General features: G+C 38.6%; 3 protein-coding genes across 8 annotated transcripts; 2 read left to right on the plus strand and 1 right to left on the minus strand.

Moving 5' to 3' along the window:
• The first annotated feature begins 612 nt into the window (after nucleotides 1–612).
• Nucleotides 613–6,911, plus strand: LOC112284876 (ARM REPEAT PROTEIN INTERACTING WITH ABF2). 2 transcript variants are annotated; one of them, XM_024525212.3, is made up of 19 exons: nucleotides 613–963; nucleotides 1,106–1,260; nucleotides 1,389–1,561; nucleotides 1,674–1,794; nucleotides 2,102–2,176; nucleotides 2,402–2,496; nucleotides 2,686–2,761; nucleotides 2,912–3,019; nucleotides 3,163–3,300; nucleotides 3,450–3,518; nucleotides 3,757–3,816; nucleotides 3,948–4,071; nucleotides 4,184–4,326; nucleotides 4,476–4,539; nucleotides 4,979–5,058; nucleotides 5,241–5,305; nucleotides 5,617–5,734; nucleotides 5,899–6,023; nucleotides 6,188–6,911. In XM_024525212.3, the coding sequence occupies exons 1-19, from the start codon at nucleotides 711–713 to the stop codon at nucleotides 6,273–6,275; spliced, it is 2,130 nt and encodes a 709-aa protein (XP_024380980.1). In that variant the 5' UTR covers nucleotides 613–710; the 3' UTR covers nucleotides 6,276–6,911. The 2 variants fall into 2 exon arrangements, with proteins under 2 accessions (XP_024380980.1, XP_024380981.1); XM_024525213.3 differs by having other exon boundaries at nucleotides 3,172–3,300.
• Nucleotides 6,912–8,506: 1,595 nt separating this feature from the next.
• On the plus strand, nucleotides 8,507–15,412 carry LOC112285227 (kinesin-like protein KIN-14N). The gene is made up of 16 exons (XM_024525911.3): nucleotides 8,507–9,610; nucleotides 10,584–10,728; nucleotides 10,890–10,999; nucleotides 11,299–11,418; nucleotides 11,654–11,857; nucleotides 12,080–12,190; nucleotides 12,313–12,411; nucleotides 12,511–12,732; nucleotides 12,846–12,987; nucleotides 13,298–13,410; nucleotides 13,540–13,701; nucleotides 13,786–13,979; nucleotides 14,077–14,158; nucleotides 14,291–14,395; nucleotides 14,546–14,650; nucleotides 14,862–15,412. Exons 1-16 carry the CDS (start codon nucleotides 9,302–9,304, stop codon nucleotides 15,024–15,026), a joined length of 2,388 nt encoding a protein of 795 aa, XP_024381679.1. The 5' UTR covers nucleotides 8,507–9,301; the 3' UTR covers nucleotides 15,027–15,412.
• A 2,358-nt stretch (nucleotides 15,413–17,770) lies between these two features.
• LOC112284570 (membrane protein PM19L) lies at nucleotides 17,771–22,042 on the minus strand. Of its 5 annotated transcripts, none has more exons than XM_073535220.2 (5): nucleotides 21,082–22,041; nucleotides 20,640–20,808; nucleotides 20,292–20,343; nucleotides 18,866–19,249; nucleotides 17,771–18,146 (listed from the first exon to the last, which is right to left on the minus strand). In XM_073535220.2, exons 1-4 carry the CDS (start codon nucleotides 21,230–21,232, stop codon nucleotides 18,884–18,886), a joined length of 738 nt encoding a protein of 245 aa, XP_073391321.1. In that variant the 5' UTR covers nucleotides 21,233–22,041; the 3' UTR covers nucleotides 17,771–18,146; nucleotides 18,866–18,883. The 5 variants fall into 5 exon arrangements, with proteins under 5 accessions (XP_073391321.1, XP_073391322.1, XP_090108004.1 ...); XM_073535221.2 differs by lacking the exon at nucleotides 17,771–18,146 and adding an exon at nucleotides 18,158–18,365 and having other exon boundaries at nucleotides 21,082–22,042; XM_090251878.1 differs by lacking the exon at nucleotides 17,771–18,146 and having other exon boundaries at nucleotides 18,590–19,249; nucleotides 21,082–21,318; nucleotides 21,535–22,037.
• Nucleotides 22,043–22,563: the final 521 nt, after the last annotated feature.

Raw genomic sequence — 22,563 nt, forward strand, 5'->3', positions numbered from 1 at the left:
TGGGGGGGTGGAGGGAGGGAGGCTACGTGAGTGCGCCGCAACAGAGCTCGACAACAGAGCTCGATCGATCACGATTGTTAGCAAGCAGCACAAACAAGTTTGTTTGTTTGATCTTCTTCACCCCCCCGCCTTCGACCAACGTACACTGCAATCTACCACTATAGCCACAACACATACTAACATCAACATCAACTCCCCCGCTTCCTCGCAGCCCGAATTCCCCAGACTTTATCCAACGGAGCATGTCGCTGCGGTGGTGCTGTTCAAGCTCCTCTGCTTGTTTCGACCTCTGAGTCGATTCACTGTGAGAAAATAATACCGATGTGGTGGTGGTGCCCGATTCTGTTCACATGCTGCGTCTCTCTGACCTCCTGTGCTGTCCGGACCTCTCTCATCGCTCGCTAATTGCGTTTGCGTCGTCTTGTTTACCCTGCTGTTCGCAATACGATCTTTCATTTGTGCGAGGATCCCTGGATCTGGATGATTGTGAGGAAGGCGTTTGATACTCTTCTGATGGCTATCGGAGTCATTTTTAGGGTTAGAGGGTTTTGGAGTCTCATACCGTGAGTTCACGTGAAGGATCTCGGAGTTGATGTGTTACAAACCACTGATGTGATGTTGTAGAATGAGTGCCTCTGTTGGCAGTGCTTCCCGCTTCGGTGTTTAGGACCTAATCGTCTCACGGGGCCCTTCTGCACGGGTGTGTATCGATGGAAAACATTCCTGTGCCGGAAAACGATCGTATGGAGTCGAAATCTTATCCCGAGAGCGAGAGGAAGGGGCACAAAAGGAAACTGGCAGACGCATATGTCCGGTTTCCTGCCGTGGATGAGCCTAACAACGCGTTTGCAACCAGTGTTAGGGATCAAGTGGAGATTCTGAGGACTTGCGTTTCTTGGAAAGAGAATGACCGTATTGCGGCGAGGCGCGCTGCTCATAGCCTAGCGGAGCTTGCCAAACATGGTGAGAAGAATCTAGCCATCCTGTTCGTTCAAGGGATTTTATCGATATTTTTTTGCTCGGAAAGAATTGCGCTTGAGTGTGTTTGTGGTTGCTTGTGAAAGATCTTCTCATACTAACTTAGGACACCCTTGCAACTCTTCAGAAGAGCACGTGGACACTATTGTAGAGGAAGGAGCTGTGGATGCGCTTGTTGCTCATCTCTGTGCGCCTAGTCTTAGAGAAAGCGAAGGTCCTATTGCCTGTGAACATGAAGTTGAGAAGGATGCAGCATTTGCATTGGGATTGCTTGCTGTCAAGGTGAGCGAGTTGCCTAAACTAAACTCGTCTTCCTATTCCAATTAATTTGCTTTGGGTAGCTTTTCCGCAATGGTTCTTTATCAATCGTAAATGTCCCACAGTCGTACTGACGCTTCTTGGTCCTATAGCCAGAATATCATCGGCGAATTGCTGATGCCGGCGCTCTTCCGTTGCTGGTGGCTTTGTTATCGCGTCGAGGTGGCACCAGCAATGCACGGGTTGCGAATGGCGTCGTCCGACGCGCTGCAGATGCCATAACGAATCTTGCACATGAAAATGCACTTATTAAGACTCGTGTTAGGTGGGAGCGGGAGGGCTGCTTAGGGTTCGTTGTGATGCTGGTTCTGATGCGCGTCTGTGAATGATTTTAGGTAGCACTGACCGGGTGGTTGCCGTGTCATTTCTTTGCACAGAACGGAAGGGGGAATTCCTCCGTTAGTTCAACTTTTAGAATCTACTGATGCCAAAGTTCAACGAGCCGCAGCTGGTGCGTTGCGGACGCTGGCCTTCAAAAACGAGGCCAACAAGAATCAGGTTTCTCTTCTTCTGAAACATAGACGTCCATTACTTTAGAGAACCACATTAATATCTGGGGGACATTAAGTGTATATTCAAGAGCTATCCTGTATATCATAATGGGATTCAGGATGAAAGTTCAATTGTTGGCACTAAACGTTTTACTGAGGATTCGTATTTTTGCTGTATCGCTCCTCCAGATTTCGTAATTGACGTCGTTTGTGCTCGATCTTCGTCCATTATTCTAAACTAATTATGAGTGTGTTTTTTTTTTTTCTGTAAATCAATTAATTCTCTCTCGTTTAACTTAATGTTTATTTTACAGATTGTGGAGGGAAATGCGCTTCCTAATCTTATTTTAATGTTGCGCTCAGAAGACGTTGGAATTCATTATGAGGCTGTATGAACCTAGCTCCAAACTTTGTCGTCTTTTCCTTGAATTGCACCAAACCTTGGTGATTTTGAAGCTAATCTCTTACTTCCACTTGCACGTGTGCTGTTATTACAGCGTGATAGTTTACTTTTTTGTTAGGGTATGCAATAGAATGCGTTAGATGATGCAAGTGTTTGGTCTTGAGCTAGCAAGATCTTACGATGCTGTGTTGTCCTTTTGCTGAACTACCAGGTTGGTGTCATCGGCAATCTTGTCCACTCTTCCATTAACATCAAAAAAGAAGTTCTTGCAGCAGGAGCTCTTCAGCCTGTTATCGGCCTCTTAAGGTGTCAAACTTAAATTTTTAATTTATTTAGTGAGGATATTGGACGATGAGGACGTGGTCTTAACACTAGTTCTTATTTTGTATATGTTGACTTCAGTTACTCATGCACTACACTCCGATCAGCATGCATGTAAATATGATTTTGACGCAATACCTATATTTTCAGCTAATGTGTGCTCGTGTGTGCTAGTTCGAGGTGCCAGGAAAGTCAGAGGGAGGCAGCTCTTCTGTTAGGACAATTTGCAACAACTGACCCCGATTGTAAGGTACTTCAACCATTTCATCTCTCCACTACATCTATTTTCGATGCAATCTGTTCGTGGTGAAGTTGTCACACATGGTTTCAGTGGTTCAACATGCAGTCGTTCTTCTCCACGCTGCATTAATTAGCTTCGGCCTTGTCCTCTACGAACTAGGTTCACATCGTTCAACGGGGTGCAGTGCGGCCGCTGATAAGAATGCTTGAAGCTACTGATACTCAGCTTCGAGAGATGGCGGCTTTCGCATTGGGCCGGCTAGCTCAGGTTCCGATTATCAAAATTTTTTCACAGCCATGATAGGGTTGGCAAAGTCTTTGCAGCGACATCTTTCTTTTTCCTAGCCAATTATTGTCATTTTTCGTTGTGAGCACTGATGCTATGGTTTGAATTAACAGTTATGCTTATAGTCTTCGCAGAACACTCATAATCAAGCAGGAATTGTACATGATGGTGGGTTGAAGCCGTTGCTTGAGCTTCTGGACTCCAAAAATGGTTCTTTACAGCACAACGCAGCTTTTGCATTGTATGGCTTGGCCGAAAACGAGGTCAGTCGAAACTGATAATGTCATCAAATAATTTGTTCATACTTTGATACTCTTCAATTTCGCAAATTTTTGAAGAGCCCAATTTTGTGATCGTTGTTGACCGGATAGTAATGTGTATTTATATTGAGATGGCGATGGATTTCTGGCAGGATAATGTCTCAGATATAGTTAGCGAAGGTGGTGTGCAGAGATTGTACGACGGCTATTTTATTGTGCAGGTAGCTCCACTTTGCGTACTTCTCATCCCTATGATGAATTGTTCTTTTGACGTGTTGTAGACATTTTTGCTTCATTTTGATAGAGTTTGTTTTAGAGCTGAACCTTAATTTTTAGCAGTGTATACATTCAGTGTTTGCTTCGATTCTATTTGAATGCTTTTGGCTGCCAAGATTTTTACTTCTCTTCACACGAATAGTTGATCTGAAAGTTCCCTCATTGCTATTTGATACTATACAGGCATCGAAAGATTGTGTGCAGAAAACTCTGAAAAGGCTGGAAGAGAAGATTCATGGGCGGGTACGGATTGACTATGTTCGTTTTCATGAAATTGAAATTTTGTTTCTATAGCAGACCTTGCGCTGCCATTTAGTTTACTATCAATTTTCTCTTAATCCTCTTAAGTTAGTTTTTATGTCTGCTCTTGTTAGGTTTTGAAGCACCTGCTCTATCTTCTGCGCACAGCTGATAAGGTCGTTCAAAGGAGGGTTGCTATTACCCTTGCTCATTTCTGCTGCCCAGATGATCAGCGTCTTATCTTTATTGAGAACAACGGTGAGGATTGGAATATTACTGTGCTTTTTTGTATTTTCATTGTTCAGTCTGTGTTAGATACTTGGTCAAGAATGTATAATGTGGTTTATATATCCAACACGTGGATGTTCAGGCATGGATGTGCTGTTAGAGATGCTGAATGTTTTCTCCAACCCCAAATTGCAACGGGATGGTGCTCTTGCCCTGTGTATATTAGCTAGAAAAGCAAATGCACTGTCACCTATTGATGCTGCCCCTCTACCTCCCACACCCCAGGTTGTTTCCGTACCACAACACGCATTCTAATCTGTGTTTGCAGTAAAATTTCCCATCTATATTGTTGTTATGTTGTGATTCATATTGAATGTGTAGCAATTGGTTCTTCCCATTTGTACTGATGTTGAGTATTTCATGACTTTGGACAGGTTTATCTTGGTGAGCAATATGTGAACAGCAGCACACTTTCCGACGTAACGTTTCTTGTAGAAGGTAAAAAATTTTACGTGCATAAATCAGCGTATTACTCACCTTTTCCTTCTGTTTTTTTTTGTCTTGAAAATATTAGTTTCACGTACATCGTTACTTGCTGTTTAGACCTACATTTGAGTTCTTGTAATGAATAATTAACAGTAGAAAAAAGGATAGTGTATGGATTTTAATTTATCATCACTTTAAAAAATGACAAGATTGACATGCTCGGAAGGTGACTCTATTAAAGAGGTTCAGTAGTGATTGTAGCATTTTTGCTCAGATGTGCTCATTATAAGTCCTTACGGAATTTCTTGATCTGCAAGGGGTGCCGTGTTGTGAGGCTATTTACAATAGCCGGTACTTGTTGTCACATGTCAGTAGCAGCGTATATTCCACACGCTTCTTTTTGCAAATATTTGATTCGATATTTTACATATTGCTTTTTGAATGTCTGCAGGCAGACGCTTCTATGCCCATCGGATAGCGTTATTAGCGTCCTCTGATGCATTCCGTGCTATGTTCGACGGTGGTTACCGGGTATTGTAACCCTTAATCTTGAAAATTTTCGATTCAGCCACTTCTGTTTCAATCACAATCTGCACTAATGGAATGGTGATATTACAAAATTCTTTTTTACATTTTTTTTTTTTTTTTTTTTTTTTTTTTTGTCACTAGAAATCGCCAATTCTAACTGTGAATTGCGTGTTCATCTTTTTCAGGAAAAGGAAGCATTGGATATTGAGATTCCGAACATTAGTTGGAAAGTGTTTGAGCTGATGATGAGGTAGATAATGTCTTACCTTTCAAGGGAGTGACTTTTGAAAGTTCAAACTCAAAGAACTCATACTACTGATATTTGAAACACTTTATTTGTTTAACTCACTCCTTTACTTGGTCAACAATCTAGTCAAGGAGTTTTTTGTATTTGAATTCGTATGAATTGTTTTGAAACAAGTTCATCTTTTCATGTTAACAAACCCACGTAAACCCTAATCGACAAATGTGTTCAGCTATCATTGCGTTATTTTCGTCTGTTATTATGCTTATTCACATTTGATTTTTGATCAGTTTTTCATTAACTTTGGTACACCTCAGATTTATCTACACAGGGAATGTGGATATGGCAACTGATAATGCGCAAGACTTATTGAGGGCTGCTGATCAGTATCTGTTAGAAGGATTGAAGCGGCTATGTGAGTACTCCATGGCTCAGGTATGTGTCTAATTTCCAACCGCTGGATCTTGTTTTCATCGTAAGGCTTTATGGTTGACCATCCCCTCCAAGTGTATCGTACTTACATTGCATGGAGCTATGTAAGGATTTAGCACATCTTTCATAACTCATTGCTAATTCAACTGCTTGTTGCTGCGTTGCAGAACTTGACACTTGAGACTTTGATGAATGTGTATGACTTGGCTGAGGCATACCATGCTCTATCACTAAGAGATACTTGTGTTCTGTTCATTTTGAAACATCATGAACAAATGTGCAGCATAACAGGGTATTAAATTCCGTCAATTTTATTTAATTTTCTACGATCGCTCTATTTCATCTTTATTCTAATTTCATAAAAAGACATTTGTAGTTATTCTGAATATATGTCAACTGCCATTTGTTTGTGTGAGTTAATCTTTATGGGCTATTGCTCATTTCGGTGTCTTCCAGGTATCCCGCTCTGCTTCATCGCATTACTCCAGAGATACGAGAATACCTGCGTCGAATTCTGCGACCTCAACCTGCGGCGCTGCAGTGACCGCAAATGTGTATTAATACCGGTTCAGTTACTCCATCTTCTAGGATGCTATGACAATGTTCTAGAGCTTGAGACCTGGGCTTGTCTTCCTTTTTTTCGGGAACACACGGCGAGCGATCGCTACAACTTGACCCTGCCAGACCAGAGTAATTGATCTGGTTCTTGTCGTGAGATTTCTTCACTGTGGTTCTCCAGTTTCTGCCGGAACAAGGGTTGTTGTACTCCAATAGAGTCAAGCTTGATAAGCATATGTTTGCAGCATTTGAAGCTGCTACTGCGTGTCGTACACACTTGCCGACTTGGGAATATTGCTCGGAGGTTTGGTTGCCTTCTTTGTGGAATATTTATTTAATATAAAGATCATTTCATTTAGTACTTAGTGGCACGAAGACTCTGAGTGAACGACTTGGAAACTGCGAACTGTCTGACATATTAAGTTGTAGATAGAATTTTCTGTGCTGGTTGCACGAAAGCGATTTGGTGGAATCTGCTTCGTAAACAATGTGGACGTTTTCTCTTTGACCGGAACTTGAATCTGTCAGTGGAATTGTCACTTCGGGATATTTCTATGAACTCGGATGTGCAATGTACTCTGGTCTTATTTTCATGAATTGAGTATATCATCCACCTTTTTAACTTGGTTTTGTGTTAAGTTATTGAGAATTGTATCACTTAAAACTCACTGTGGATGTGGGTCTATTATCTACAGTGTTGATTGGTATACAAATGTTGAGGTGTCTCAAGGAAAGTGACCTGTCTCTGCGAAGTACTTGAATTTCGGACGGCATGTAGTGTAGAATATTGAGTTCAGTGGTTGTATAGTAGATTAGGAATCATGGGAATAGAATACTAACGTATTTATGTATAAGAGTATGTTCTCTCTTCCAAGTAGTGGATGGTTTGTGTTTTACACCATAGGAATGTCCTGTGCATAGGCATCCTTAGTTCAATTTGAATTGTTTGTAAACTTCTTTTTGTTTATGTTTTATTCAGTCCTTATATTTACAGAAGAAATCCTTTAATATTCATTATATGTGCAATGCAAGTATGTGGTATGCTATATATATAAAGCATTTATTTTTTTTCCTTGTTGATTTATTTATAATCATTTGATTTTCCCAGCACCTGAGGCTTTAAACTATTGTGTATGCTTATTTACTTAAAAAAATATACATACATACATAAGCATATTTAATATATATGTATGTTAACAATGGAGTAATCATGTAGAGTCATTGATACAGTTTTTTATTAACTCCAATGTTTATTTTACATTAAAAAGTCCTACATTAATTAAATTAACTTGTATAAGTGCTAAATACAATGTCTACTTCATATCATCTAAATAAGCTACTTATATCATTGATTTAAAATTTGAAAATATAATATCTATAAATTATTAATTGGATTGATTAAATTGATGTAAAATTTGCTAATAAAACGAAATATCTTAATCACAAACAACATATAAATAATTTCATACACAAAGTTTTGAAAACAAGATATTAATATTAACAATGGAGGTACAATTGTCTTATGTAAAATAGATTGTGTGTGAAGTTTCTTCAAGTGAAGTCATTCTATTAAATGAACAAATACAGAACTAACAATATAAATGCACAAATGCAGAACTAACAATAACCCTGGAAAAAGTTACGATTTTTTTTTTTGTTTTTTTGTTTTTGTTTTTGTTTTTTTTTTTTTTTTTGTGTGTGTGTGTGTGTGTGTTAATATTTTCAAAGTTAAGTTGTCTTTACCATTTCATTTGTACCTATATCGTTAACATCTAAAACAACTTTCATGCTAGAAAATCATCGATAATAAAATTGACGTAGTTGACTAATGTTATAATAAGATAGACAATCTTTTAAGTTTCTTCATTTCATATATTTATTTGATTCATTATCTAGATGCTTGAACTTATTTTACCGATTATTTACATGACTCAAGCTTACAAAATTCTCATAAAAAATTATGTGCTTGAAATTTTAATTTTCCTTTAAAATTAAGTCAATTATACATTCTAATTTCTAACCAGTAAACTGCTAATTACAATTGGCCTTTACTTTCGCGTGGGAAATGGGCTTAAGAAGAGTTGGAGAGCAGGTCCACGTGGCATCAATGCCAATGAATGAAAACATTATTCATTCATGGATGAAGAACGGGGGAGGGGACGAAGAAAAAGAAGAAGGGAGAGTTTGAGTTCCCTCCCGGTATTCCGCCCGCACAATTAGGCCTGGCGGCTACCGTTGCTTCCCTTCCCGGGCCCCCATTTGAAAGTCTCCCCCCGCAGTTCCTGTATCCGTTGTAGCCATTTTCTAGTCTCCACTGTTGCCTTTCCCTCCAGATTGATTGTCTCTCCCCCGCTCTCTCCCCCTTCAGTCGTCATTCCTCTTCATGCTGCTTCCTAGATTGTTGCTGTACCTCGTAGCTTTCAAGGGGAATGCTACTTGGCAAAGTTGGTGTGTGGCTGGAGGGGAATGCAGTCGCATTTGAGGAGTAATTCATTTTAGCTTCCCACTGTTGTTCTAGTAGCTGTTTTGAAGTTTTCCTTTTTTGCCTCGCGACTCCGGTGGAGTTGTCAAGGTGTCGGAGTGGATTTATTGAATCTCTACAGACACGCAGAGTTCGTTTCATTTAGGTCACATCTCTGGGGTTGTTGTCCTCTTATTAGTGCACTGTTCTCTACTGTGCGTCGTAGTCGCCGCCCACATCTTCGACATTGCTCATCGAGTACCTCCTCGACAATGGCTGGGATCTAGTTCGTCACGTTCGACCTGGTGCCAGTTCACGTTGTTCTAGGGGTGAAGGGAGAAAGCTTGGATGCAGCTCGGTGCCTTGTCATTCAGGAAGCGTTCTTGGCATTCTTAGGTCGTTATTTTATTAATTGTTTTGTGATTCGTAGCTGGTTAATGAGATAGCAGCTTCCAGGACGCAAAGTATGCTTGGTTCCCAATGCAGTGGAACCGATGTTAAGAATTGCATAATATATTAAGAACCTAGTGACTAGCTGGGGCGAGCTAGAAATGGCTACGTACAGCAGCAGGAAACCAGCGTGGGGACAGAAAGAAAACCAACAGGAAACGCCAGCGGATAAGAAGCGAAAGATGGTAGTCAGTGGGGCGTCGGGTTTAAAAGTCCGATCACATAGAGGAGTATTATCTGTTGTCAATCTAAGGGCGGAGGGTAATGCGGTTAGGAAATCCTTGGAGGCTGCAAACCCTTCCAAGGCAGGCATGGCTGCTGTGGCTGGGGACGGCTCGTCCACTTCCCCAGATTGTGTTGATGCTCTTTTGAACTTGAAGATGGTGGGTAAAACGAAATTCGACTTTAAGGTACTTTCGTCTCCATATGTGTACTCCTCCTTTTACGAATTTCCTCACCCTGTTGCGTAGCATGTTCTAATCTCGACTCAGTTCTCAAGTGTCCTCGTTGGTAGGGTCATACAATGAATCTGCTTTTCATTCCCTATCTTCATGGTCCTTCCTAGTAACTCTACTGAAAACTCCTCCCCATCCAGCGAGATGGTGAAGAACTGAAGTAAACGGAACATGTCTTCACTGCTCTTTTCGCTGACTTATTAGCTTTTTGAGTGGCATTGATTTCCCATGGATTTGAGATGCACATGACTGAGTACTTTCAAATGAGATGTGTCGAGAATTATTCGTCCAGGTTTTCTGCGTTTGTCTAGTGCACTGCTCAGTACTCTAATTTTCAGCGAGGACCTCAAAGCTGTTTTGACCATGACCGTCTAGCTGTTTATCTCTTCCCTCTTCTGGGCCTCTGAATGTCTTGGGGTGATGTCTTTAGTGAGAAGTTATGGTAAAGAAAATATGGAAAAAATTAACCGGAAACGTTTCTCGTAACGATTAAATGCCTCTCTTGACGGTCTTCTCCCGGACAAGGATTCCATCCCAACTATTCAATTAACAGTGTTTTGACCCCGCGATACACGGCTCTGTGTACAATTGCCACTTTGCAACACAGTAATTCACTCTAATTGTTGAAGTCCTGATTTTGAAGCAATCTATGTCCTGGATCATATTTTGAAGAGATAGCTGCATGTAATAGTTACTAAGGCTTCGACGTAAAATATTAGACTTCGAATCTTCCGTACTTCTTTCCAAGGTCAAATACTGGTGTGAAAGGCTTACCGTAGTGTCTCTTATTCCTCTACGACTCACGTGGGGTTAATGCCATCGGTCATGAAACTATCTGCCTACCTGAGTTGTGACCTTCCGGCTCTGGGATTACTCTGTATAAGGTTTCTCCAATTGCTTACATGGTTGACCCCCTGACTCTTAACAGGGAAAGAGTGAGCAGATGATGGACTACATCAAGAAGCTTCGCACATGCATACGGGCCTTTCAGGAACTGGACAGGAACCATACGCAGGAGAAGCTTGAGCAGTTGAAGCAAATTGAAGCTCAAAGACTGAGTCGCGTGGAATCTGGTTCTTACCTTGCATCACACCTCTTATTTATTCTATACTTATATGAGTTGTCTTTCCGCCCGGCCTCCTGCACCAAGGTCTCCAGTTCGTGCGTATAGTTGCAATGGACTCTGAACTCGAGATATGGATACTCACAAAATTTATCTTATTTGTTGGTGCAGAGACTCAAATGCGAAATCAGTATCTTCAGCTGGAGTCCGGTTACGGAGAACTCAAGGCCCTGTATTCCCAGTTACAACAGGAATTGAATCAGGAACAAGCGGCTAAACAGGTCTGTCCGTGCCCTCTATAGCAAACTTATGGAGCGATGCCGTTGCAATGTAGTTAGGAATCAGTCTTATAAACTCTGCAAATCCTCTCGTCTTAATGTATCATACAACGCCGATCTTTCACTGCACTGAAAAGTTATGTATGTCATTTCTGAAATGTGCTTGTTTTCCTTTTTATAAATGCTTGAGGCTCTGAGCTAGTCAGTTATTACTGGTCAGCCGCTGATGATTTCGCCGATTTTCGTCCCATCTAATATTCTTGTCAACTTACCGAAGTCTGTATGGAGGGATGGTCCTTCAGGCGCTTGTGCGGGTGGAAGAGAAGCATGTGGAAACTATTCAATCCAGGGAGAAAGATATAACAATGCTGAATGGTCAGATCGAAAAGTTGCAGAGTGATCTGATCTCCTCGAACAAACAAGTATTATACATCCCCAACCAGCTGTTTCTCGGGATTAACTTCCGAGGATTCTCCGTCATTGCTATCATCCCTTCATAAGCATAAATTATGATAGATGTTGACTGATCTTATTCAATCTGGAATGATCGTACCTCCTCTACTCATTTGCCAGCTAATATGGCAAGCATGCATTTTTGCTGCTGATAATGCTATTTCCTGAACATCCTACTTACTTCCAACGTCACTTGGTTATTAGGTTAGTGTTTTGCAAGATATCAACAAACGATTACAGGAGTACAACACTAGCTTGCAACAATATAACAGCAAGTTGCAAGTGGACGCCAGTAATGCAGCCGAGGCAATGTCCCGCACACAGAAAGAGAAGGCAGCTATTATGGAAAATCTCAGTACTCTTCGTGGTTCCACTACTTCTCTTAACGCCCAACTGGCCGCTACTAAGGTACATTTCTATTACCGATGTTTTCTGCGACTTCCTGAGTACATCATGTAATGATTCATTTTTTCTTTTTCATGTTTGTCGATGTTATGTTCTCTTCAGGTTCTATTTCTGTAGCGCACATTACACTACACTGACTCGTATCGTTGTTAATATGTATGCATTCAGCCTCCCAGGCCCCAAGGCAGTTATGAATCTAACATGGAGATTGCTTTTGGAATGCAGGCCAGCTTACAGGACAAGATCCAGCAACACAAGGACGCAGTTGAAGAGGCATCTCGTTTGCGTATGGACATTCAGCGCTGTACTGAGGATCGGGATCAACTTGCCAGTCAGGTATTACCCATTAGCTCTAATTTTTTAACTGGCAAAAGAACCGATTGTTTTGAGGATCTTTGCCGCAGTATGAAAACGTCTCAGTTTACATTGTAAAGTGTGTACGTGCATGCCGGTTGCAGGTATCATCTTTTGAAGCCGAGAATGCCATGTACAAGGAGTGCACTGGCAAGTCTGTGGCCGAGATCAAGCTTATAAGTAACAAAGCCTTAGCTCTAGAGGTACACTCTAAGCCTGAGGTCGATTAGCTTGCTTCAGCTTTGGAGTCTAGCACCTCTGAAACTCCTTGACTCATAATGATAATCAAATGATTATTGCAGGAGAGTTATACTACAGCTAATGAGCGAATCAAAAGTCTCCGTCAACAGCTGGAGATCACTCAGCACAAGCTGGAGGTGGCCGAATCTCAATTGGAACTCAGTCGGGGTGAGAGTGCGACACAGGGCATGAAATATGCCGAGATTTCTGAGCGCCTAGTGGAAACAGAGCGTAAGGTGAAGGAGGGCGAGATGTTGCGGAGAAAGCTACATAATACCATATTGGTACGTCACCTGCTTGCATGACCTATTGGTGTGTGGAATTGTCCATCTTCCCAACTATTCGTTCTCGTTCGCATTCTGATCCGATTGAGATTGCGCTGGTATGTTTGCCACAGGAGCTGAAGGGTAACATCCGCGTATTTTGTAGAGTTAGACCTCTTATGGTTGAGGAGGACGAAGGAAACGAGTCCCCTTCCGTGCAATTCCCGTCCTCTACCGATTTAGAAGGACGTGCTATCGAACTCGTTCAACCTTCAGGTAACATAAACTCATTTGGCCGTCGCTGGACTATGGCTTATTAGCATGTAGGAAGTGCGCGTAGATGCGCCTCCTTGGCTTGATGCCTCTTAGTCGCATGGGCCGTTTACCATGTGAGCGGGGTGTCGAAACGAACATTTTCATACCGTAGAACATGCCCGGGTACTGATAGCAGTTTCCATAAGATTGTATAAGACTTAGTTTGAGTGGTTTAATTCCTGTTGATTGCCATACCAGCAAAGTTGAATCTTACTTGACGCAGAGCGGTTTGCAGTGTCGCCTATAAATGATGAGTTTTGTGTTATACCAGGAGGCCCAAAGCATTGTTTCCAATTCGATAAAGTTTTTGGACCTGATGTGAAGCAAGCTGGCGTATTTGAAGAGATCTCTCAGTTGGTTCAAAGTGCTCTTGACGGATATAAGGTATAATTTTACTTCTCGTGATGGCTTGCCTGGTATGTATATGAGTTCGTCGCCGGCGATCGTTGGAATGGATTACTTATTTACATTAGTATTTCGACATTATTGTAACGTTTCACGCGATTCATGCAGGTCTGCATATTTGCGTATGGTCAGACTGGATCGGGAAAGACGCACACCATGATAGGTAACCCAGAAATTCCTGACGAAGGAGGGGTTATTCCCCGCTCTCTGGAGCAAGTCTTCGAGTCTAGTCAGGCCTTGATAGCGCAAGGCTGGAAATTCTGCATGCAGGTACGATTACATGCTGCCATTAACCTTCGTTTAGAAGGGTGGGTTGGAGAACATTAACTAATTGCGAAGCATGGCACCTTGCAGGCATCAATGTTAGAAATCTACAACGAAACCATTCGTGATTTGCTGGCGAAAGGGCCAGTGAATGGAGATGTCAAGCAAATGTATGTGGTGAAGCATGACCCGAGTGGCAACACAAGCGTGTCAGACCTCACACTTGTGGAGGTTGCAACATGGAAAGAGGTTTCTAATCTCCTTCATCGAGCATCCCAAAGCAGGTATCGTCTGCAACAGACATTACTCCGAGACCTATCACTCCCAAATTGTTTATGTGGCCTATATCTCACTCTTAACCCCATATGTCTCTGGCTGCAGGTCTACAAGTAAGACATTGATGAATGAGCAGTCGTCACGGAGCCATTGCGTCTTCACTCTCAGAATCTCTGGCGTAAACGAGGTATTGCTTGATTTTTGTCCTGGAAAGGGTACTCAAGTTTTTCTTCTGAGTCTGACGTGGCGGATGCTTCTATTGGTTATGATGTTATCATGTTGAATCTGTTGGTTGAACTGTCCCCTCATTCTTTTTCAGGGCACTGAACAAGCCGTCCACGGAGTTTTGAACCTTATTGATCTGGCCGGAAGTGAGCGCCTATCTCGTAGTGGTGCTACTGGAGATCGCTTGAAAGAGACACAGGTGCAACTCTCGTGTCCCAATTACATGTAGTTTCATGGTTTTTTTAAGACGTTATCATGGTACTCACGAGGGTAGTACCACCAACGCAAAGGCGTTCCTCTTTCGAAATTTGTTCCTTACTGTCGCTCACTATCGCGATTGTGCTAACAGGCTATCAACAAGAGCTTGGCAAGTTTGGGTGATGTCATAATGGCAATTGCTAATAAGGATCCTCATGTTCCTTTCCGCAACTCCAAGCTCACCTACCTCCTTCAAGTAAGGGCTCTAAACGATTCATCAATTATTCTCACAAACTATGTCCCAGCGCCTACACGTATATATTGGTAGTATGCACATTGCATCATATTACAATATGTTGCAATTTAGGTGTGACCGCCGTTTTACACTGGTTTCTGTGACATGCTGCAGCTACTGCAAGCATTCGAGATTTAAGTGTTCCTGAATTTGTACTTTGTTGCTGTTTCAGCCTTGTCTCGGAGGAGATTCGAAGACCTTGATGTTTGTCAACATCTCTCCTGATATGAAGTCTTTGAATGAATCATTGTGTTCTCTCAGATTCGCTGCTAAAGTGAATGCCTGCGAAATTGGTGTTCCCCATCGCCAGACTTCCTTGAGCATTCGTTCAAGTTAGCTTGTCTCGAGTATTTAATGATTCTTAGGGCGAGGTGTGGAGTACGGACTGTTGCCATTTAATAATGTTCAGAACGTGGATTCACATCATTCATCCGTTTTTCGATTGGTCAAACATTATTTGCAATCAGTTCTGTACTGGAGCTCCTTAATTACTTAAGGTCATTTATGTTGCAGTACATCTATCTGGAAATTCATGGCTAGGTCTTAGTGTGGAAGTTATTCTGGTGCAAATATTGGAGTAAAGCCAGGTCGAGTAGCGCTTAGACTGGTCCAAAAAGGTCCTGTACCACGAACATGTACAAATGGCAAGTAGTTGTATACCAGTTGTAGGTACTTATTAGTAAAATTTTTCATCAAGACCCTACTTGATGGGCTTTGCGCTCACCTCTGTCGCATTCGTATCGACTGGGCATGATTTGTTTGTTTATTAATACCACATTCAAACATTGAACCTAAAAATCGAATCTTGCAGCATAAACCATTTAATGTGTCATACTTATTCCTGTTGCACCTGTAAAAGCTCTGATATTTAAAGTTGTCATTCACATCCGTGGGTTTTGTATTTCTCGTTGAATAGAGCCTTCAAAAACGTAGCAGATGAAGGAAATGAAGCTTACTTTCTTCATGTCTCCTATATCCAGGAAAGATTTGAAGTTACTTTCTTAAAATTGAGTGAAAGTTGTAATGCGTATACAATTGATGTGCTTGTTGAATAAACTTTAGTCCAATAAATTTGGCAGTTTTCCTCGAGAGAAGGTGATTAGTAAACGGTCTATGGGCTATTCTCCCCTCGAAATGGTTTGGTGAATGGTGGTACAGGCATTGTAATCCCTCGCTGGCGTGGGTTATTTTCATGGCTCTTTGAGGCAACTATTTCTCAAAGTATATAGTGAAGCCATACTGTGTGTTTGAATTTGTACCTTATTTTCTTTGGTACTTTGAACCACCTAAAAATTGTCCACTAAAGTCTCAGTAGGTAAAGAGAAAAAATTCCAGGAAAATCATCAACAAAAGTTTGAATAGTAGGTATGTAATATGCACAGGACATACATGACATTGTATATATAAAGAAACAAGATATGTGGTATCTTAGTATTGCAAAATAAAAGTTTTGGCGTAATTAAATATTGCTTTGTTTGTGGTAATTTTATACCAAGTCTTGGTAATTTTGTTCTTACTATATTTTATACTTTGTGATTATAAAATAATTTAAAAAATGTAGAGAATTTGACAAAATTATTCATTACAATTTTAAAATTCATATTTAAAAAATATAAAATAAATTAAATTTCCATATAATTTATGATTTACTATAATCCATATTATCAAATATCAATGGATATTATGGATTATCAATATATTAATCCATATAATTTATGATTTACTATAAAAAGACAAAATTTTAATATTATCAATTTAAGTTAATTCATATCAATATTCAAAATTTGTTGTTTTAAACTTTTTTTTTAAAAAGTGAAAATTTCATTGTTCTAATATTCTAATTAAATATTAAAATAAAATAATAAATATTTCTCTCTAAAATACATGATAATTATTATATTTGATAAAACCAATTATTGTCTCAAAAAATAAAATAAAATTGTTGTATGGCTAGTATCTTCAAGATGATGAAGATGTTAAAATGATATGTAAATATTTAATGAAATATATTTAACATAAAAATACATTATAAATTTTGTGTTTTGATAATTTAAATATTAAATTTATTAAGTGAAATACATTAAAAAATTAAAAAATTAAAAAAATTTAGACTGTATTGATGATGCCAAAAAATATCTAATTACATATATGTAGAGAAAGAAGAGAAATTTCATTTTTAGCTTTGTAATGTAATATTAAAAATTTATGGAAACTTTTAAAAGTATAACAATTGATAAATTGTATTTAAAATTTGCTTTGTAATCTGTAAATAAAAATTTATTTTAATATACAAAATCCGTTACTTCTTAAAACAACATATTGAACATTATTCAAACAAAAACACAAGATCTTACATTATAAAACTAGTTAGTTTATATAAGAAAAGAAGAGATGGAATTATGAAATAAAATTTAATTTTTTTATCTTTGTGTATTCACTATTGCAATAACTAGACATAGTACATATGTTCAAAATAAAGCACTATGTATATTTTATTTTATAAGCATTTGATATGTGTCCACAAATTGTTTTTTTTTTGTTTTTTTTTGTTTTTTTTTTGGGGGGTGGGGGGGGGGGGAGGGTGTAGCATGGCTGTGAAATATGTAACAATTATATGACAATAATATTATTGTGTATATGTGGGGTTGCGTAACACAAGGGGATGTCCATGCAGTAGAACTGGGGTGTCCACCAAGTGGTTTTTTTAGTTTAATTAGATAAACATTTAATACAAATAATTTTGACACCTATTACTTTAGCTTTCCTATCTTTATTGCATATATATATATATATATATATATATATATATATATTTATACATACACACATGTATAGGCATATACAAATATACAAATTTCTCAATTTAAATTTTACTAGCATATTTTTAATCTTTTTCCTTTGAGTTTGACTTTATTATTCTTATTTAAAAACACATAATAGCTATGAAATATAAAATAGATGCAAGTATAATGAGTCTCGTGCACTAACTTGCAGATTATCCAATTTGTAAAGAAGTGCAGTTTACTTCCAAATGGGAATCAAAATTGATGAGCTGTTTGAAAATTTTAATTTTGTGAAATACATCCCAATTTTAAAGAAAACAAACTCACAAACACATGATGGATAATAAGTTATTAGCAAAGAGACATATGTGCTCTTTATTTTTGTAAAGCATTAAAGTTATGGAACCATAGATGACTGGTGCTAGAATTCTGAAGAGAAAACATTGATAGCACAGTCTTATTCAACTTTAATCCAAATGGTTAAAATAAATAATGTAAGAAAGAAAAGAAGAGATAAGAGAATGGCATGTGTGTATATCCATGTCAGGATGTTCCAATTGCAATGGGGCAAGTTTGATTTTCAAGCAGTTTCATTGTAATTTTAATTTGTCATTTGATATCAGGTGAAACATTGAAAGTACTTGTTACGCCATATATTTGGATACGAGATAATCCTGAAGATGTATTATGAGGCTATTTCAACACATTTGCTCGAGTTAAAACATATAATGTGTTGTTTGTGTGACTAAGTTATTTAAAGAAGAAAAAAATGAAGAGACATGGTATTTAATTTCTTTTAACAAGTAAAAACAGAGTCTAGTTTTAAGAAAAGAAAAAAGATTAGTGTAATAAAATGGATCATTCTTTAACAAAGAAAAATATGTTCTCCTGGCCTGCATTTAGAGAAAAAGCTTGTAATGGTGGTATTACTTCCTATTGAAAGAAATGATATTTTCATCAAAACCTTAATACTTGAAAGTAATCAAATACAGTAAGGAAAAATAAAAGTGAAAGAAACATTTTGATAAAATTCAAAACATTGGAAGTGTCACCAGTGCATTTGGTTTATACCTCAGTAAACACTAAGACAAGACTGTTCCAAAGAGTAAACAAATAACATATGCGCATATATTTATAAAATATGTCTATACATATATATATACATATATATATATATATATATATATATATATATATATACATGAATATATAAAAGTGGGATGCACAGAGACTACATTGAAACAATTTCAACAACACCTTTCAGTTGAATGTATGAAAACCAACGATTATCATGTGTTTCCAAATATAACCCACATTGTTATTATAAGAAGTAAGTGGTAATAAGATTTGGGTGCCCCTCCTAATTATAAAAATAATGCGAGGAGCCATGTACCATGAGCCACGAGCCATGTCAGCATGGAGACAACGGTGGTGGGCTGTGGCCGTGGGCATAAATGTGGCCATTCGGATGGAGATGCAGCAGCTGCTGGCCGCCGCCGTCTCCGCCGCCGCCGCCTGCCGCCGGGAGGTGGTGGTGGTGATGATGGGAGCGGTTGGTGCTGGCGTGGCTGCCTCCACCCGCCGCTGCCGCCGCCGCGCCAACGCCGTGGAGCATTCCAGCGCGGGCGAGAAGCACGTTCGTGGGGCTCCACTGGTGTTGATGGTCTAACCCTGATTCAACCCCGATTACTCCCGCAAGTGCCGTGTTGTTGTGCAGGCTCCACAAGTTCAGCAGCTCCAAGATGGCCACCACTATTACAAACACTTCCAGTATTTTCTGTCCCTCATTTCCAAAGCAAAGCCACTCTTCTTCTGTTAGATATCACCCACTTTCTATGATATATGTCATGTCCTTCACATGAAATTTTGAAGCGTTTGAAGTACAGAAAAAATGATGTCAAAACAGGAATTTTTCTCTGTGTTATACTGTGTGATGAAAGTGGCTTGATCATGTCTCAAGATTATCCTAAAGTGACGTGAGTGGTTTCTTTATTTTTTATTTTTTTTCATTTATTTGAATGCTTTTATAATAGATGAATTTCTCCTTGTGGTAAGTTAGATTTTTTTATTAGTTAATCTAAACTTGATTAAATGGGTCTTCTTTTCAAAGTTTGAGTTGAATATCTTAGATAGAACTCAACACTTGTTATTGTTTTCAGAAATAATTTTTTCATAATTCTTTTGTTAATGTACGTTTATGAAATTTATCATGCATTGAAACTTGTGAGCATACAAAATCAAAAAGCAGAAAAAAAAAAAAAAAAAAAAAAAACAAAATTAGAACAAAAAAATGTATTGTTGTTAACTATGTTTTGTAAACCAGTATTTGATAAACAATTTCTTTGTGTTTTTATTTGCACTTCTTTGTGAACTAGACAAAAGTTAGTTAAGAAATCTAAACAAAATATGAACTCATTTCAATAATTTGGCAAATAAAAAACGAAATTATTTTCTTTGAATTGGTTGAAATTTAGTTGAAGCTTGAGTGACTAATTTTAAGACATAAATGTTAAATAATACAATTATATTTCCCTCATGATTTTTTTTGTTTTTTGTTAGTTTTGTTAGTTTTTTTTTTTTTTTTTTTTTTTTTTCTCCTTCAAATGTTCATTGAAACAAAGTTTTGTGTAAATAGACAAATTGTGACACTAATGTAAATGTAACGATGCATCAGCATTACATGTACTATTACATGTAAACATGTAATCTATAATGTTATTCAAAATTCTCAAAAGATAAGTGTTAGCTGACAAAACATTTTGAATGATAATTTGTGTATACATGGGTGTGAATTAAACATATAGAGATAAAACTCTTACCAATCTTCTTGGGCGCAATCCACCACTGACATCAATTTCTTTGGCTGCAAATCTACACACATATACTTGATTTAATGAACCAAGTCAATCATATTTAAAAGAGATTGGTTGTCAACAAAAGCACTGACAACCACAGATTCAAATGCATTTTTACAATTTCATTCAACATCTTCTACTTTTTGTTTATTGAACATGTCTGCATAGAGTTGCACAAATTTGAAGTTTTTCAATTTGATGAGAGCAATAGGATATTGAGTTACAAACAAATGTGCTGTAAAGGAGACTGAATGAGAAGAAGTGTGGAGGTCTTGTAAAGTGCAGTTGTTGTCATGAGGAAGGCACACTAACCCCATGGCCAGTAGGTCAAGAAGCCATGCTAGTAAAGATATGGTAGTGGCAACAGCAAGGCTGTTGCTACTCAATGCAGCAGCATGGCTGACTCCTGCCAACACTGATGCCAATCCCACCACACATGACAGTAGAGCTGCTGGTAAAAACCATGTTGTTACATAGTCACCTGCATTGGATATGAGAGAGAGAGAGAGAGAGAGAGATGTTAAAATTAGAGTAGAATGAAAAATCCACACATCACACCCACCCACCCACCCACATACACACACACACCCAGTAGCAGCACCTAAGGCAAAGAGCCAACAGGTGTGTGCTAGCTTCTGAGTTTCACAAGATTGATTGATAAATTGATTGAATCAATGGTGAGCAAGGACATAGAGCCCAGGTGTGTGTGTGTGTGTGTTGCTGGCTTTGTTTTGATGTTGGTGTATACACATACCAACAAGGTTTTCACCAATGGCATTGTGGCTGTTGATGTTTTGGTTGAAGCCCCAGCCTGCAAGGCAAGCACCCACCCCATACAAGACACAGTTGACAAGCAGAAGTGGTGCTCTCCAGGCAACCCCTCCCCTCACCACCACCAGGCCCATGGCCTCCTCTTCCCCTCTTGTGTTTGCCTCTTCTTCTTCCTCCTCCTCTCTCTCTCTCTATGCCCGTCAATCTCTGCATCCTCCTCCTGCTCTCTGTCTCCACAGTTATTATAACTTGTCCATTGCATGTCACACTTTGTAAAAAAGAAAATTGCCTACACAAAATGCATCTCAAACAGCCACAGCCACAGCAAAGCAGACAGTCAGTCAGACAAAACAGAACAGACTCCCATTGCACCACACACACAGACACACAGAGGCAGAGCATACACTCCTAACCACCCCTATACCTACCTGCTCACCTCATGTCATTCAAGCCAGAGGCAGAGACATCTTTTGTTTTGCCACCTATACATACATTACTACAACTAATCCCTCCCCCCATAACCCTGTAACTTTTATAGAGTTCACATGCCCAGAGCAGTGCAGGGCAGGGCAGGGCATTGGTCTCATGCCACACAATATGATTGAAGATCACCAACCACTCTTCTAGAGGAGGAGGAGGTGGTGGTGGTGGTGCTGCTGCTTCAAAAGTGAGTGAGTGAGTGAGTGTCTCATTTGTCTGTAACTGCTCCTGTATGTGTAACCTTCCTTCTTCCCTTATCCTCCCTTTAATTCCCACAAAATGACACAGATAATCCTTTCTAACAAATAGACATGATAGTATTTATTGACATGCTAATTTTAAAATACTGTTTAAAACAAAAGGTGTATTGAGTATGAACTACTAGCATTGAATGACCTCCAAGAAACAACAAGTTATCATATATTAGTAAAGCAAAGTGAATATTGGTTTGGAGCTAGTTATGAATTGGTATGGACCATTTTTATTCAATTAAAAAATTAAAAAATTAAAAATCAATACTTGGTGAAAGTAAATAACAAGGTTCAAATGTGAATGCTCTGCATGCATAAAAATGTTTGTAAGTAATGAATTATTCCATTAGGTTGATGCTACCCCTTATAACTAAATGAAAGTATCAGAGGTTTGGTAAACTATTTTATTTTATTTTATTTTATTTTGTCAAATTTAAATAATTGCATTATATATTATCAATTTGTTTAAATAATTTCAAATATTATACCTTATAATTACTGGATGACCGATTGGTTTATATATTTAACATGTTTTCACGTATTAAAAAACAATTCTACAGTTCTATTTTGAAATATGTAAGTACATGCCATGTTATCTTCAAAATACAATAAAAAATGATCTTAATATGCTATAATCAAACATATTTACATATATAATAGAAAAATGGAAAAAAATTTGAATAATAATTAAAGAATAATTTAATTAGTATTTTTTATATTTAGTTATTATAGAA

The sequence above is a fragment of the Physcomitrium patens genome, chromosome 7 (genome assembly GCF_059467195.1).
Source record: "Physcomitrium patens ecotype Gransden chromosome 7, ASM5946719v1, whole genome shotgun sequence".
NCBI classification, from domain to species: domain Eukaryota; kingdom Viridiplantae; phylum Streptophyta; class Bryopsida; order Funariales; family Funariaceae; genus Physcomitrium; species Physcomitrium patens.

Excerpts from the sequence above, each read along its gene's own strand:
- LOC112284876 (XM_024525212.3), top strand. The coding sequence starts at position 711 with ATGGAAAACATTCCTGTGCCGGAAAACGATCGTATGGAGTCGAAATCT. Across the intron at positions 2,177-2,401 it reads TTGGAATTCATTATGAGGCT|GTTGGTGTCATCGGCAATCT; the intron begins GTATGAACCTAG and ends CTGAACTACCAG. Across the intron at positions 5,735-5,898 it reads GTGAGTACTCCATGGCTCAG|AACTTGACACTTGAGACTTT; the intron begins GTATGTGTCTAA and ends GCTGCGTTGCAG.
- LOC112285227 (XM_024525911.3), top strand. The coding sequence starts at position 9,302 with ATGGCTACGTACAGCAGCAGGAAACCAGCGTGGGGACAGAAAGAAAAC. Across the intron at positions 11,419-11,653 it reads TGATCTCCTCGAACAAACAA|GTTAGTGTTTTGCAAGATAT; the intron begins GTATTATACATC and ends CTTGGTTATTAG. Across the intron at positions 12,733-12,845 it reads AGCTACATAATACCATATTG|GAGCTGAAGGGTAACATCCG; the intron begins GTACGTCACCTG and ends TGTTTGCCACAG.
- LOC112284570 (XM_073535220.2), bottom strand. The coding sequence starts at position 21,232 with ATGGGCCTGGTGGTGGTGAGGGGAGGGGTTGCCTGGAGAGCACCACTT. Across the intron at positions 20,344-20,639 it reads CTTGACCTACTGGCCATGGG|ATTTGCAGCCAAAGAAATTG; the intron begins GTTAGTGTGCCT and ends ATATGTGTGTAG. Across the intron at positions 19,250-20,291 it reads GATTGCGCCCAAGAAGATTG|AAAATACTGGAAGTGTTTGT; the intron begins GTAAGAGTTTTA and ends AATGAGGGACAG.